The sequence below is a fragment of the Schistocerca gregaria genome, chromosome X, assembly GCF_023897955.1.
Source record: "Schistocerca gregaria isolate iqSchGreg1 chromosome X, iqSchGreg1.2, whole genome shotgun sequence".
Taxonomy (NCBI): domain Eukaryota; kingdom Metazoa; phylum Arthropoda; class Insecta; order Orthoptera; family Acrididae; genus Schistocerca; species Schistocerca gregaria.
In genome coordinates this window covers 243,634,697-243,652,556 of record NC_064931.1, presented here as the reverse complement: position 1 = coordinate 243,652,556, position 17,860 = coordinate 243,634,697, and the positions used below count along the sequence as shown (strand labels likewise).

At 41.4% G+C, this 17,860-nt stretch overlaps 1 protein-coding gene across 1 annotated transcript in view; it reads left to right on the top strand.

Moving 5' to 3' along the window:
* The window catches only part of LOC126298350 (uncharacterized), a 45,311-nt gene extending 28,385 nt beyond the window's left edge, over positions 1 to 16,926 (top strand). Inside the window, exons 3-4 of the mRNA XM_049989645.1 lie at positions 637 to 841; positions 13,919 to 16,926. Coding sequence (XP_049845602.1) covers positions 637 to 841; positions 13,919 to 14,215 — 502 coding nt within the window. The 3' untranslated portion in view covers positions 14,216 to 16,926. The remainder of the gene's footprint in view (positions 1 to 636; positions 842 to 13,918) is intronic.
* The last annotated feature ends 934 nt before the right edge of the window (positions 16,927 to 17,860 follow it).

The window sequence follows — 17,860 nt, the reverse complement described above, 5'->3', positions numbered from 1 at the left end:
GAATAATTAATTCACATAACTCTTATATTTATATAACATGGTTTTTGTAATGAAGCCAGACAGATGACGCGCTTGTGTCATTATGTGACATAATTGTATCTGGTCAGATGGCCTCTGTCCTAAAGCAGTTCAAAAAAATTTCATTTTTTTTCCTGGAATAGGGATGACTTTAAAGGCAATTATGTCGCAAGCACATTCCAGTTCACTGCTTCTTAAAGGCACTCGAGCTTAATCGTCCGTAAAGCGACTCAGAGAGATTAGTGTCACGTCTTGTAATTGATCGAATTGCATATTGATCGATGCATGATGATAATAAGCTCAAAGAATCTCACCGATAAACTGAATTAAATCAATCTCTGGCATTCGATTGTTCAGTTTCTGTTCGTGTTTGAGTTTTTTCTGGAGACGATTAACTTACTGGCGTTACACCACGGCATCTGGTGTTTAGTTTTCGATTTAAATTACCGCAATTAAGTTTCAATTTAAAATGAATCGTTCATTCAGTGAGCTGATAAATTACCAGCGGTCAAGTACACTGACTTCAGTACATTACATTTGGATAATACTGTGAAGGAAGCTGCTGTCCACGACTGGAGCCATTGAAACGTGTCGTTCTACGTAATATGACGGTTGCAGCGTTGCTGGCGACAGCTCTGACACGGACAAAGACAGTGCTGTGGGCGAGGGAGAGGATTGCGAGCCTGCGGAAGGTTCAGACCCTGAGCCGCCGACAGAGCTGTCGTGCTTGGCCAGCGAGCTGAGCCGCAGCCTGCGCCTCGACGACGAGGGCGACGGCGGCTTCGCGGAGCCTAGCCTCTGTCCAGGACAGCTCGGCCTCATGGTACGTACAGCGCAGCGGCAAAGCAGAGTAGCTGATACTAGTTACACAAGAAGTGCGCCCCAAGGGAATGTAATATTACTGCTATACAGGGCGATGTAGGTAAACTGTTCACTTCAGATACTCACTGACATGCCTGAGAAAACGTAATTCTGTTTTCACTCAGTTGTGACAGTCCTTAATGACATTGAGCATCTTTAAATGTGTGTACAGGTTATATTTTTACGTCACTGGCTTGTGTCTGTAACCTGAAGCCAATGATATGTTGTCAGTTTGGTCAGACTCACCCGGGACAGTTTGTAGGACCCTGGTGATTCTTGCACAGTTCTGCTTTATACTGGCTGAAGAACTAATTCTTCTGTCATTTTTTTCCTGCTTGTAGTGTATGTCTGCCAGTCTGGGTTTTGAATTCTAGTAGATAACTTTATTACGGGGAGTCCTAAAACTGTCAGTCCCTCTCCGCAGATGGTACACGACCGTCGATATCCATTCGCTTTAAGTGGAGTGTAACACCACGGGCGATCTGTCGTTAAGAAAATAAAAACTTGGGCGTATTAGCAGTTAATTAGAGCGCCCATTTCACCATAAAAGTGAAATGTAATTGGCCAAAACAGTGTTACGGTCGGATGTTCATACGAATTATTTTAAACTTTCAATACATTGTACTTCCAGGAGTCAAAGGAAGTGGTACACCTGCCTAATATCGCGTAGGGCCCCCGCGAGCATGCAGATGTGACGCAACACAACGTGGCATGGACTCTACTACTGTCTGAAATAGGGCTTGAGGGAACTGACACCATGAATCCTGCAAGACTGTCCATAAATCGGTAAGAGTACGAGGGGGTGGGGATATATTCTGAACAGCACGTTGCAAGGCATCCCAGATACGCTCAGTATTCATGACTGGGGCGTTTGAGGCCAGCGGAAATGTTTAAACTCAGAAGAGTGTTCCGGAGCCACTCTGTAATAATTCTGGACGTGGGGGTGTCTCATTGTCCTGCTGGAATTGCCCACCCATCGGAATGTACAATGGACATAAATGGATGCAGGTGATCACACAGGATGGTTATGTACGTGTCACCTGTCAGTCGTATCTAGACTTCACAGTGGTCCCATATCACTCCCACTGCACAAGCCCACACTATTACAGAGCCTGCACCGGCTTGAACAAGTCACAGCTGACATGGAGGGTCCATGGATTCATGAGGTTGTCTCCATACTCCTAAAAGTCCATCCGCTCGATACAATTTGAAACGAGACTCGTCCGACCAGGCATAAACAGTCAAATGTCGCTGTTGACGAATCCAAGCGAGGCGTAAAGCTTTGTTTCGTACAGTCATAAAGGGTATGCGAGTGTACCTTCGGCTCCGAAAGCCCATACCGATGATGCGTCGTTGAATGGTTCACACGCTGACACTTATTGATAGCCCATTCTTGAAATCTGCATCAATTTGCAGGAGGATTACACTTCTGTCACGATGAAAGATTCTCTTCAGTCGTCGTTGGTCCGCCGGCCGCGTTGGTCTAGCGGTTCTAGGCGCTCAGTCCGGAACCGCGCGACTGCTACGGTCGCAGGTTCGAATCCTGCCTCTGGCATGAATTTGTGTGATGTCCTTAGGTTAGTTAGGTTCAAGTAGTTCTAAGTTCTAGCGGACTTATGACCACAGATGTTGAGTCCCATAGTACTCAGAGCCATTTGAACCGTCGTTGGTCCCGTTCTTGCAGGATCTTCATCTGGCCGCAGCGATGTCGGAGATTTGATGTTTTACCATATTCCTGATATTCACGGTACAGTCGTGAAACGATCGTACGGGAAAATCCCCACTTCATCGCTACCTCGGAGATGTCCCATCGCTAGTGCGCCGACTGCAACACCACGTTCACTCACTTAAATCTTGATAACCTGTCACTGTAGCAGAAGTAACCGATTCAACAACTGCGTCATATACTAGTTACCTTACATAGGCGTTGCCGACCGCAGCGCGGTATTCTGCCTGTTTACATATCCCTCTATTTGAACACGCATGCCTATTCCACTTTCTCTGGTGCTTCAGTGTTTATACCTAAGAAGACAATTGGTCACTGAAGTATTCTGGTGCTGCAGACCAACGGAAATACTTAGTTTCATTTCACTTGCTGCAACAAAGGTACACAAAGCCTAATGATGCGTGTTTTACAGTGTTTCAAAATTCACTTGCACAAGCAACTAGTGCATTGCATGAAAATTTGATTTACGTCACAACACACTATAGAACAAAAAAATTTCAGAAATGAACTCAACTCCGGACTTCGCTGTGATTTCCCTCAACGACCATAACGAAACGCCACATTAAATGGTTAAACAGTGTTTCACTCTTCAAAATCCGGTAACTAGTTCCCGCCTAATAACATTCAGAACTAACGAGTACTCTGTTTAGCACATGTATGGATTACTGTCGCGTCAAGCGGATACGGCACTCCAGCTCGACGAAGCTGTGTGTCACTTAGGAGAACTATGGATGAAGGTTTAATTTAAAACTGATGCTCTTCATTTATTGTATGACATCACTGCAAATCACCTTAATGAAGTAAATTAAGAACAATGTTCACAAATAGCTTGGGTACAAATACAGCCAACTGAACTAGCAGCTGTACTACGTTGCACGTTGGATTGTCTTCCTTTCTGCTCCACATTCTCACTTTTGAGTTTAGTTTATTTATACAACGAGACGCAAATTTACCATGTGTGGTTCTAATTTAGTTTAGAATTACTTAGGATTTCCTTGGGAGGTCAAACTTACTCCCTTTTTGAGATTTACTTGGAAATTTCGTGAGATCTGCAGTTCCAGTATCTCGCCAGGCTTTCTTCAAGTATTTGATATTCATGGTACAGTGATGTCTTGTGTATTCGGCAATATTTCAATGAATCTGGTAGTATTATAATCAACAATAGTGGTTATGTTATTGTTTAGTTCCTGTTGTACGTACGTTCTCAAATAGTCCCAGTAATTTTAAATAGGTGATTTTAATACGACTCAGTGGCTCGTGAATTTCTTTTCCAAATTTTAAAGGAACAAGGGCTAGATAATACAGCTCTAACACAGATTAAAGAAACGCCAACCGACGCTAGTTCTAAAGTTAAATCTATTGGAGAAATTTCTGAATCATTTGATATAAAGACTACTGTTAGACAGGGAGCTGAACTCTCTCCATTACTATTTGTGTTTTGGAAAAGGTAATTACAGAACGGTGAGAGAGAAAGCAGAATCAAAATGTAGATCAATGAATGAAGTTAGGAAGAACTAATGTTTTAGTAGATTGCCTCACCTTTGCAGATGACCTGGCAATTTTAATACGGGATATTACTACGTCTCAAAGACAAATTTAATTTCTTAAAGAAGTTGCGGAAAAAGTACTACAAATATTTCGAAAAAAAGGAATATTACATACAATAGACACGCACCAAAGCTTTTGAACACGAAATATGGAAAAATAGAAAGGGTTCCTCAATTTAAATATATAGGGCAAATCGTACGAGAAACAGGTTGGAAAAAGCTGCATTTGCTGTCAAAAAAATAGTAACTGCATTCAGATTAACAGAAAATATTTACGATAAAAAAGTCACTTACTAAATTTAGTAAACTTAGGCATTACAGTACTGCATTCGAACAGGAAAGTCTTTAGGGAGCAGAAACTTCAATTTTAAATAGAAAGAGGGCTATTGAAGAAATTCGAAAGAAAGATTAGGAAAACATTGGGCCCCAAAATTACTGATAGAGAAATTTAAAAGTGTAAAAGTAATAAGGAAATAGAATAATACAGACATACATGGTGACACGAGAAAAAGACTTAAATTTTGTGTGTACATTAAAAGAATGACACTCACTAGGTTGAGAAAACAAATAGTAGAATTCTAAGAAAACAGAAGTAAGGCCAAAACTGACCCAATTAAATGGATCGCTGCGATTAAGGAAGATTTTAAAGTAGCCGGTATAACTCAGGCAGATGTTACAAATAGAAAAACATTCAGACAAAAGATATTTGATTGGAAAGTTGGTTAGAGGAAATGAAGGAAACAGACTGGAACATCGTGGTCTGAAAAGATGAAACAAATTTGAACACAAAGGAAGGCCGGTCATCAGGAGAAAGATTGAGTGTACCTCGCGTGGTCATACTATGGTGATGGTGATTAAATGAAGAACAAAAAGGCTGTTGCAAAGGAGCACGAGGGTGTAAAGAGCAACTGATAATAGATGCAGAGGTAACATATCAAGCTAAAACTAAACAAAGGTCACTACACTACGCATATGTTGATTACCAAAAAGCTTTTGATAGTGTACCCCCATACATGGTTACTACAGATATTGGAAATATACGAAGTAGATCCTCAGTTGATACAGTTCCTAAACATAATAATGAAAAAATTGGAAAACCACACTTGATATCCAGATAAATTCAAATAATATCACATCACAGCCAATACAGATTAAGCATGGAATATACCAAGGAGACTCATTAAGTCCTTTCTGGTTCTGCCTTGCTCTGAACCCACTATCCGACATGCTAAATAATACAAATTATGGATACAATATTACTGCAACATACCCAAACAAAATCACACATTTGCTATACATGGATGATCTAAAACTACTGGCAGCAACAAATCAACTACTCAACCAATTACTAAAGATAACAGAAGTGTTCAGTAATGATATAAATATGGCTTTTGGAACAGACAAATGTAAGAAAAATAGCATAGTCAAGGGAAAACACACTAAACAAGAAGATTACATATTGGATAACCACAGCGACTGCATAGAAGCGATGGAAAAAACAGATGCCTATAAATATCTAAGATAGACAAAAAATAGGAATAGATAATACAAATAGGAAAGAACTAAAAGAAAATATAGAGACTAACAAAAATAGTGAAAACAGAATTGACAGCAAGAAGCAAGACAAAAGCTATAAATACCTATGCCATACCAATATTGACCTACTCATTTGGAGTAGTGAAATGGAGTAACAAAGATCTAGAAGCCTTCGATACACTTACAGCATCACAATGCCACAAATATAGAATACATCACATACATTCAGTAACAGAAAGGAAGGAGAAAGGGGATTTATCGACATAAAAAACCTACATTATGGATGGGTAGACAATTTAAGAAAATTCTTCATAAAACGAGCAGAAACTAGCAAAATACACAAAGCAATCACTCATATAAATACATCGGCTACACCACTGCAATTTCATAACCACTTCTACAACCCTTTAGATCACATAACATCAACAGATACGAAGAAAGTAAATTGGAAAAAGAAAACACTACATGGCAAGCACCCGTATCATCTAACACAGCCACACATAGATTAAGACGCATCCAACACATGGCTAAGAAAAGGCAATATATATAGTGAGACGGAAGGATTCATGATTGCAATACAGGATCAAACAATAAACACCAGATATTACAGCAAGCATATTATTAAAGATTCCAATACAAGAAAAGATAAATGCAGACTTTACAAACAAAAAACGGAAACAGTAGATCACATAACAAGTGGATGTACAATACTATCAAATACAGAATACCCCAGAAGACATGACAATGTAGCGAAAATAACGCATCACCAACTTGGCATACAACATAAACTAATAAAAACAAGTTCCCACATACAAGTATGCACCACAAAATGTACTGTAGAATGATGAATACAAATTATATTGGAATAGAACTATTATAACAGATAAAATAACACATAATAAACCTGACATCATACTCACCAATAAAAAGAAGAAATTAACACAACTAATTGAAATATCCATTCCCAATAAAACAAATATACAGAAGAAAGCAGGAGAAAAAATTGAAAAATAAATCAAACTGGCTGAGGAAGTCAAGGATATGTGGCATCAGGATAAAGTTGACATCATACCAATTACACTGTCAACTACAGGAGTCATACCACACAATATCCACCAGTACATTAACACAATACAGCTACATCCAAACGTATATATACAACTACAGAAATATGTAATTATTATTATTAATAATAATAATAATAATAATAATAATAATAATAATAATAATAATAATAATAATAATAATAGTGGTGGTGGTGGTGGTGGTGGTGGTGGTGGTGGTGGTGGTGGATACAACAGACCAGACGGTGATCATGTTTCTTTTTGCATTGGCTAAAGTCATGTCAGTTTAGGCCATTTCACCGGCGTACTCCACGTAAATGTATGGTTGGACTTCTCACTTTAATTCGAATAGATAATTTTCTTCGGTTTATTCATTCACAGCTTGTCCTCGGTAGTCGGTACTACTGCATTTACCTCTGGCAAGATGTCCTACGGAGATGTAGGGACCTATTTTGTTAATACTGGGCGTATAGTGAAGCTATAACCCAGATTTCTCCGTAACTTCTTACTTCAGTCGTTACTAAATCTCTATTGAAACGTTGTTACCTTGGCGATACTAAGTTTCTGTTAACAACAATTGTCGCCATGACCTTACGGTCATCAGTAATCTATTGGTGTCTGATGGAAGACAAGATAATTGTCCATTCAACACATAAGATTCTTGTAGACATACAATGTCCGGTTTATATTCACGAATGAGTAGGGGGATTAGGTAGCCACCAAACTACTTGCCATCGTATTAACTATATGATCCTCCTGTAATTTCGTCTAGATAAACCATTCTGTCCTCGGTGTTGTGGATCAAAGAACGTAATTCCACGGACTCTGACGAGGTCTCCGTAAATTTTGTATATATCTAGGTGGTCCTGTCTCGTATCACATGTCTGATGAAGCAGCTCGGGGAGTTAGTCTGTTGGCAAGTTCTCTGTACACATGATCATTCTATCCGTCTGCTCCGTCGTTGGGAAACAGATCGATCTCTGAGTAGGACAGACGGCTGCGCTATTTGAAATGTCTCCATCGTACTTAATTTGAGGTTAGTTTCCGAAGTTCCACATTTCAGTTGGAATTCAACCTTTTTTGTTAGTTCTTCGTGGTGTGCGTTTACATCATTCTTGTCCAAATCTAGTGTCTAGTAGGTACCCAGAGCGTTCATCATCTTCTCAATCATGTTATCGGTACAGTACTTGGTGTTTTAGCATGTATGGAAACTTTCTTTGTTCTAGTTGAGTATATGTGCCAAATGGTTGTTCGTCTTTGTCACACGCTTGTTCGTCACACCCTTGAGTGTCACATGCATTAACCACTTGTCGTTTATTACGTCTATGAATGGGTTGTCTGCTGTGGATGTACTTGACTTCTGGAACCCTGTAGAACTAAAGGTGCCTCATTTTATATACACTAATAAGCCTAAACATTATGACCAGTACCCACCAAGACATTGGATGCCGCCTAGTGGCGTTGCAGGAACGTTACACGTTAGCAAAAGTATGTAAGCGGAGAGGACACGGACGGGAATCGCCACAGATAAGACAGGGGTTGCGCATGGTGAAGTCCTTTGAGATAAGCGACTTCGACAAAGAGCAGATTATTATTAGGTAGAGCCTGTGAATGAGTATCTCGGAAACGGCGCAGCTGGTCAAATGTTTCTGTGCTACTGTCTTGACCATCTACAGAAAGAGGTAGGCCAGCGAAACTACCACTAGGCGCTAAATGGTTGGACGTCACGACTCTTAAAAGAAAGTCGGATACATAGTTGAACGTGGAGCGTCGTAGCAGACCAGCCCTACGTGTTAACATGTTGACCCAACGACATTGTCAATTAAAGCTGCAGTGGGCACGAGACATACACATCTGACATGGATACTGTAAAACTCACACTAAAGCTGGTAGTCTAGTATGTTTTCTGCTTACTGTTCCAGGCTTTCACAGGCTTCTCATATACATGTTGTTGTTGATAAAGTTCGTTTATTAATAGCATAATTATATTCTGTAATGTGGGCCCATTGGTATAGTTTGTGTTTTAACTGCTGTGCTACTCTGGATGGCACTTATCCTCAACGTAGTCTCTAATGCTGAGGCAGCTCAAGTAACCTACCTCACTGTGGACTGATGTGGGTATTACGTATGTCATCATTTAGTGATTCTGGAAGCAGACCATTTGCAGAGTGCCAGGAGATCTCTTGGTGCCAGCTCCTCATTCTTGTGGAAGTAGATTCCTTTTCCCTGCTGTTTCATTTCCCCCCGCCTGCTTTCACCTACCCCACTCTCTTTATTCCTTACTGCGTGTACTTTTTCTCCCTGCTATGCTTGGGTAGTCACTAATTGTTTTTTCATGATTGACTCTTGTTCGGAAGGAACACAGGTGAAATATTTGTCTATTTCGAGTGTTGTTTCTTACGTGTCCTTAATACACTCCTGGAAATGGAAAAAAGAACACATTGACACCGGTGTGTCAGACCCACCATACTTGCTCCGGACACTGCGAGAGGGCTGTACAAGCAATGATCACACGCACGGCACAGCGGACACACCAGGAACCGCGGTGTTGGCCGTCGAATGGTGCTAGCTGCGCAGCATTTTTGCACCGCCGCCGTCAGTGTCAGCCAGTTTGCCGTGGCATACGGAGCTCCATCGCAGTCTTTAACACTGGTAGCATGCTGCGACAGCGTGGACGTGAACCGTATGTGCAGTTGACGGACTTTGAGCGAGGGCGTATAGTGGGCATGCGGGAGGCCGGGTGGACGTACCGCCGAATTGCTCAACACGTGGGGCGTGAGGTCTCCACAGTACATCGATGTTGTCGCCAGTGGTCGGCGGAAGGTGCACGTGCCCGTCGACCTGGGACCGGACCGCAGCGACGCACGGATGCACGCCAAGACCGTGGGATCCTACGCAGTGCCGTAGGAGACCGCACCGCCACTTCCCAGCAAATTAGGGACACTGTTGCTCCTGGGGTATCGGCGAGGACCATTCGCAACCGTCTCCATGAAGCTGGGCTACGGTCCCGCACACCGTTAGGCCGTCTTCCGCTCACGCCCCAACATCGTGCAGCCCGCCTCCAGTGGTGTCGCGACAGGCGTGAATGGAGGGACGAATGGAGAAGTGTCGTCTTCAGCGATGAGAGTCGCTTCTGCCTTGGTGCCAATGATGGTCGTATGCGTGTTTGGCGCCGTGCAGGTGAGCGCCACAATCAGGACTGCATACGACCGAGGCACACAGGGCCAGCACCCGGCATCATGGTGTGGGGAGCGATCTCCTACACTGGCCGTACACCTCTGGTGATCGTCGAGGGGACACTGAATAGTGCACGGTACATCCAAACCGTCATAGAACCCATCGTTCTACCATTCCTAGACCGGCAAGGGAACTTGCTGTTCCAACAGGACAATGCACGTGCGCATGTATCCCGTGCCACCCAACGTGCTCTAGAAGGTGTAAGTCAACTACCCTGGCCAGCAAGATCCCCGGATCTGTCCCCCGCTGAGCATGTTTGGGACTGGATGAAGCGTCGTCTCACGCGGTCTGCACGTCCAGCACGAACGCTGGTCCAACTGAGGCGCCAGGTGGAAATGGCATGGCAAGCCGTTCCACAGGACTACATCCAGCATCTCTACGATCGTCTCCATGGGAGAACAGCAGTCTGCATTGCTGCGAAAGGTGGATATACACTGTACTAGTGTCGACATTGTGCATGCTCTGTTGCCTGTGTCTATGTGCCTGTGGTTCTGTCAGTGTGATCTTGTGATGTATCTGACCCCAGGAATGTGTCAAAGTTTCCCCTTCCTGGGACAATGAATTCACGGTGTTCTTATTTCAATTTCCAGGAGTGTATATGGTGGTTTGTGGAGTGTATGGGTGTAGATACTAAACTGCTTACAGGTTTTCTGTCTTTAAATCAAATTACACGTTTGGTTTTATTCAGATCCGTTTTATCTTCTGTTTCTTGTGTATAGTGGGTATGAGAGGTCTGCATGCTCTTTATACGAGATTTTACTCTTTGCCACTGGCGCTCAATGTAAAACAAGTGACCATAAAAGGCGAAAAACTAAACACAAAGGGCAGACAATGAAATTTACCGGTGAAGCAATATTTCTCTGGCGACCAGTAACAGGCCATGGACAGTTATGGGCTGGGAGCGAAAGACTGTTTCCCTGCTCCTCGCCTCACGGCCGAAAGGCATTCTTCTGAACTGCCTACTATATTTGAATCGCATAATGTGCACTTTCAGCGACATTTGTTAACTCCGACGTTTCGCAAAAGGTTTGTTACTTCTTGAATGTACTCTAAATTTTGTTTCAATTAAAACGCCTATTTGCTGCAAATGAATATATTCAATATTCCAGATGCTTTTCACCTTTATTAACAAGTCATAATCTGTAGATATCCTGGGATGTTGTACTATGTTCATTTACATTTATTGGTTTTAGATTTAAAAATTCCACATAATAATTTGAACATAAAACTGTAATCTGTGATTGAGTGAAGACTGTACTGCTATCACTAATAGAGAAACAGGTTAACAGTAGTACTTCTTTTCGTTTGCGGACTATTAACATGTTAAATTTGAAAGCCCCGTGTTTCAATAAACTCGTTACATACGCAGTGGCTGATTTTTATATGTTTATTTTAATTGACGTCACTCTAACAGTAAATAGAAGTTAATGCGTTATTGGTATTATTGTCAGATACGAGATGTAGAAAACGGCGTTTGAACCGGAATTTAACTGTCATATGAACCACTGAAATATTGTCTAGATGACCGTAATACCCGCAGCAGTCTCGACAAGAATATTATTATTTAATAAGACTGGAAAGTTTACGTTGTCGCTTCATGGACTACTCTCGGTATCTAGTTATTTGTTCGTGCAAGTGGTGCCAACGTTCTTGATTTTGTGCCCAAGGCTGCAATTACGGTTGGAGTTGATGGCAGTTGGGAGGTAATAGATGGGTCACCGACTGAATTTGGGCTGGAGCTCAGCAGAGGAAGGGGATTTATGATCACCTATTGGCACAGTGTCTATGACCAAAGAGTGATACGGTGATCTGTTGCGAGGTGCCGCGGCTAGCAGTGTATTTAACACTAACTTCTTCTCGAATCCTCATATGGAAATGATGCTGTAAGCCCCCTCTCTCCCCTTTTCAAACTCCTGCTTTTGCTGTTGCACATGGATTAAGAAGAAACGCGAACTGACTGACTAATCGACCCTGCAAGTGGAGTAGAAGAGTTTGGCACCCGCAATAATTTAATTTGATGGACATTAATTAAATAAAGGAAAGTTTGAGTGACGTAGTGAGAAATGAGTGTTGCTCTAACGATTAACAGAATAAAAGTTCTGTCCAAAATAAAAATTGATTTATTAATACTAAACTCAAAATCATAAGCAAAACAAATGAAACATTTACAATACATCAAATTGGATACTCAAATACGGTGAAGGTGAAGTTGTCCATAAACTAGATTGTGACATTTATGACGAAGTGGTATGTGCAGCCAATTCCTTGCAACTCAAATCTTAAGAGAAACACCCAGCCAACTCAACATTAGTTGCTGCTAAGGTAGTGATAACTCGGACAATGAACACCCAAGAGAGAAGAAAGTTAGAAAAGACGAACAGCCGCGCTCTGCTGAGCTCTGATTATCACAGTGCAAATTCCCTAGTGCGCCGGTGCTGCGGACATATATTACCAAGCTGTCTTCTTAACTGCAAGGACACGATCTGGCGTACCAGAAGCGATGGCTGGTTGCTTCGACGTCCCGTCGTGGTGGTGATAATGTCGCGAGTATAGCCCGAAACAAATTGTCCTGGTCTGGTTGTTCCAGACTAAAGACTTCCTATCAATACAAATTCGCCTCTGAGGGAGACGAAGAAGGCTCGTCACACAATCACTGACGGTACAGTGATTGATTTTAACAAGCGAAATCACACAGTAATTCCGATACAGTCAACTTTAGCCAAAACTGCCCAAGACAGACAACATAGGCCGCTTGTACGCAACTGTCCCCGGAAAGTTACGTTGAAGTCGAAACTTAAGAAACTTCGTTAAACAGTTACAATCAAATAAAAGTATATTAGACAGCCAACGGAAGGCAGGCTGTCCAGAGCAGCGAGAGCTCAGTCTTGTAACCTACTCCGACTGGTTATAAACCGAACACAGAACATTCCCGCACCCATGACAGTGGCCGTGGTTAAACGTTCCACTCAGCAACTCGAAAACCGGCGGAAAATTCCACTCTATTTCCGAAGCACTACCATTTCACCAATGGAGATTCTTGGCGCCAATTTCTGCGCCGATTTTGCTACGTCACGGAGCTATGCCCTGAGCAAGCCAATCACAATTACGATTTTGCGGGAAACGCGGGAATTTGCCAGCCAAGACTGCCTGGGTACACAAGTCATTCCCACGCCTCGCTGGTAGCCCGCCAGAAAGTGTTTTCGCTAAGTTTCTGCGAAGTAACGGAACCTCTAGCCCAGTCGCTCCTTCAGGCCCTTGCGGGCGTGTCTCCACCGCTATTATGCCATTGTCGGCGTCTGGAAAGCATTCACTCGACTCTCGCACACCCGTCGGCTTAAACCTTTCAAGATCAGCGAGTCTGCGTGTGAGGGAATAGCAACTTTTCACCGCATAAAATTAGAGAGGAAAATCGAATTACTCAGAGTAAGATAGAAATATGAGAGGGGGCTTCTGCCACCTCTCACTGTTTATATGTTCACCTGCTAATTTCGGAGTAATTATTTGCTGCTTTTGTTCCGTACATATGATACTTCAAAGGAAACGTCAACAGGTAACTTCCATATTTTTTTTTAACAATTTAGTCTTCCTCTCTTGTAGTTGGCCAATGATTTTCACTACGCAAGAACTGAAAGGCTTGACCCGTATTTCCAGGCTGTGATGTTCCAGAGATTTGTCCCAAATACCTCACACCACGTCTATTGCATTTTAATTGGCATATTTGTGATTTTTGGTAGAGGTCCATGTCTTTTATTAGTTCTGGGATGTTCTTTTGTACTGAATTGTCTGTTCGGAAAGCTATGTTAATGCATTGCACATGTTGGTTATTTCACTTCAGAGTATGTTAATTTGTATGTCATTGTGCACCACTTTGGATGCTTTCGAGCAGGCTCTGCCTGTGATGAATATGGGAGACTTGGGCCTGTTGGCAGACACTGGGCGGCGAGTACAAGCCGATGGCCGTCGCGTACGCGGAGTGCTCGTCGGGACTGTCGTGGTGCCCTCAAGCCGAGCAGTGTCTGCCCATGCTGAGGGACTCCGTGGTTCTGCGCCGCGAGTCGTGGCCCTTTCTGCCAGCGGAAGGGGCCAGCCCGCTCGGCGCGGTGCGCTCGCCCACGCAGACCTGGAACTCTGTCAGGGTGAAGATACCTCACTCCTGCTTCTGCGGCAGACGTCATCACCAGCCGGAAGATGCACAGCTCCAAGCTGCTGATGCTCGAGATGTCTGAACTGGGATATCTGCAGCTACGTGCCGGCATCTTGTAATCGGCCGTCTGAAAGTTACTAGGGACTGTGTGTTTCGAAAACATGCTTAATAGCTCGTTAAATTTTGACATCAGTTTTTAATCTGACGTACAGTCTTCAATATTTTAGAGTGAATACAATGAACTATTCTCCTATTTAGTTAGTTGAAAGACCTTTTAAAACTTGTCGATATTCTTAGTCGCGAATTTTAATCAATAACCTAATACTGTGAAAGGAGCAATAGCTGGACTGCATAAAAGGTATGTAGGCCAGGCGGTACGAAACAAATTAGGAACGTGGTACCAAGTCGCAAGTATTGCGAGGACAATGTTATCTTTAGACAGGTAATGAGGGCACAGGGAATTTGTGTAAGGAGTTTGACAAAGTGGACATGTAATCATAGTATGTGGAGCAGAAATATGGTAGCTAAGAACAGAAGTAAAATTAAATCATAAATGATGACCTGCGTGGAATAAGAATAGCAACTGCACCGAAAAATTAGTTTCGTGGAGATCTTTCAGCGCCATCACCAGATTTGTGCCTACACTGCTGTCAGCCGCGTGAATGCAGGATGTGCACAATGCTGTTCACTGAAATGAAATCTCATGAGTGTAGTGCCTGTTGCTATAGTTGGGAGACTGGGTTGGGGGGAATATAGATACGGTCGATATCTGACCAAGATGATAGTACAGTTGGCTGAGCTTTTTGAAGAGGGGGGTCCTTCTGGCGCTGGTGTCAAAGGGGTATCTTTTTTTAGATTAGAAGCAGGATTTAGTCAACTTGTTGTGAAAGGTGACAATAACAGAGTCCACAAAATGTTTAAGAATGAACAGAGATTAAAGTTAGAATATTCGAGGCTAGAGTAATAAAGTAGAACAGCTGCTTGTCTATTTGGAAAATGTAGATAACGCTGAAAAGAGCCAACCAATGTCTATCTGAATACAACATAACCACAAGTTTAGAAGAGTTAAATACAAAACATTCTTCACACTCACATAAAACTAACACGGAAAGAAGAGTTACTACATATGTTAAGACAGAACATAATTTCACAAACATTGGAGCAATTAGGTTTTGTGAAGATCAGTACATACTTTGAAGTGCGTACTTGCTATCTACCAGCTTCCGCTGTAACTGTAAATAGATCCCCTACTAGTGAGTTTTGAAGTGCTGGAAGAATGTGGATCCCTTAACACGCCCTCTGTTCGACAGAAGCAAGTAATTAAATCTGTGACGATTTCAGTTTAGATTTTTTGAAGGATTCTCATAGGAAAATGATACGGTAACCTTACTTTTATCCTGTAATATGACATCAGTAACTAACTTTCCAGTACAGGTGGATAAAGACAGGAAACCTCTAATATTTTCTTAGATGCTCAAGGCAAGAAGAAAACTATACTCCTAGTAACAAATGTTGTCTCCAGTAATTTATGCACAGTTATGGTAAATAGGATAGGGCCTTAAGGTATAGCTTCACCACTGTGAAATCAGAGTAATTGGCTCTAGGACATTTTTTATTTTGGGAATAATTATGAGAGACAACGCGGGATCAAATTTATTGTGAAACAAACGCAGACAGAAAATTTAATGTGTTCTACTGTGAACATAAAACGTTGTGTAAAGAACTGTGGATCATTTGAGAGATTAAAGTATTTTATGAAAGGAAAAAGGAAACTTACCTGTTTGCAAGAAAAAGTACATATCCTGCAGTAGTTGCACAGTACGAAAACTACTTGATATTACTAAGAAAAGCTACTGAAAAAATAGAGGAACATGGACGGTGTCAGAAACGCATGATTAAAACAACACACTTACGTCTGTATGGGATGCAGTGAAACAATATACTACAGAACAGAGTAATATCACTGTGTGTTCAATTGTCTTACATTTAGAGAAAATACAGGGAGAAGCTGTTAAACAAAAATACTTAAAGCAGTATGTTGAAACAGCAGCCTACATAAAGATGTCGTATGGATGTGACACCCACTTTACCTTCCAAAATTGAGAAAAACTAAAAGCTCATTTGGATTTATTGGCGTTTCTAACAAGTACGAAAGACTCGTTTCTGTATAATAAGCACAGTCTTTATTGAAATACGTAATGCATCACTAACGTTGGCATATTTCAATCACCCTGGAAGAAATACACTGAGTTAAACACCTCTACAAGAAAGACAGTAAGACAGATATCAATAAATACTGAACTGTTTCGCTACTGACATCGTCATAATTATTAGAAGATGCACTCTAGAATAGTATTCCATTTGAGCAAGAAGACATAGTTAATTACAGTTCGGGTTTCAGTAAAGATGCTCATCTGAGAATACCCGTGTGGATTACAGTACTTCACAGATAAAGTGAGAAATTATGGAAATGATATAGCTAAACAACTGGTAATGAAATATTTAACGGAAAAACTCATATACCTGAACTTGTAATTAAACCAGTGTAAGCATGGGCGGTTATTCATACAGATGGGGGGAAAAAACCGCACTTACGTGATATATCAGGCTCAGTCTCAAGTCCACTATTCCCTGTGCATATAAAGGACATTCTGTCCAATGTACAACAAGCAGAGTGTCGTTTTGGCAGCTGACTTCAGTATTTTAATTAGTACATACATACATATACAGAGAAATAATTAATAATACTTTCAAAAGTAATACTGAGTGGTTTTCTGCAAATTATTTTACTCTCTCTCAGAGAGATGCTATACAAAGTTTTGCACGTCGGAGCTACTACACCAGTGAGAAGTGTTAAACATGGTGAGTAAATCAGAACTAGAGTGGCAAATAAAAATATTAGGTGTTCATATCGATTAGTATTTAAACTAAAAAAAACACATTTTTGAGCTGCTAAAAAACTGAGTTAAGTCACGTCTGCACTTCGAATCATAAAAAAATCTCGGAGAGAGGAATAACTAGGCTGATACAGTTTTTCTTTCAAAAATCTCGTATAGAAAAAGGTAACTTAATCTCAAATAAAAACGTTTTCGTAGCTAAAAACCTGCTGTGCTGTGAGAATACGTAGTGTTCATCAACAATGATTTTGTAGACATGAGAGACTGGCATTCTGACCACTGCTTCATAGTGTGTTTATTCACTCATTAAGTTATAAATAACAATAACACTACAGATCAACGAAAACAATGTGCACAGTTACAATACCAGAGAAAACTATCACTCATTAGTCCACATTCGGTTGTCTTAAACACAAAAAGAACATAACAGCGCTGCTAAATTTTTTCGTTAGTTAGGCAGTGATGTAAAATATCTGGCAGAGGGCAAAACTAAATATAAAAACAAACTGAAAATGTTCTCCTTAACGGCTCCTGTTCTGTAGACCACATATTTATGTAACATGCAAGATGTGGTGGCATACAGTAATATAAATCTGTATTAAGGGAAATAAGCTAACTTGAAAATGTGAAACATGAGACCATATTTGCGTATGAATACGCTTAATTGTACAAATTATAGAGAGCAGAAATAATTAACCAGATGACATTAGGCTTCATACATGCCACCACTGGCATGGTTTCACAACTTGGTTGCAATCATACTTCGCTTTTTCGTTTGCTATGTGGAAGTGTCGTATGTTTGCAAAGAAAGCGGAGAGTTTCATAACATA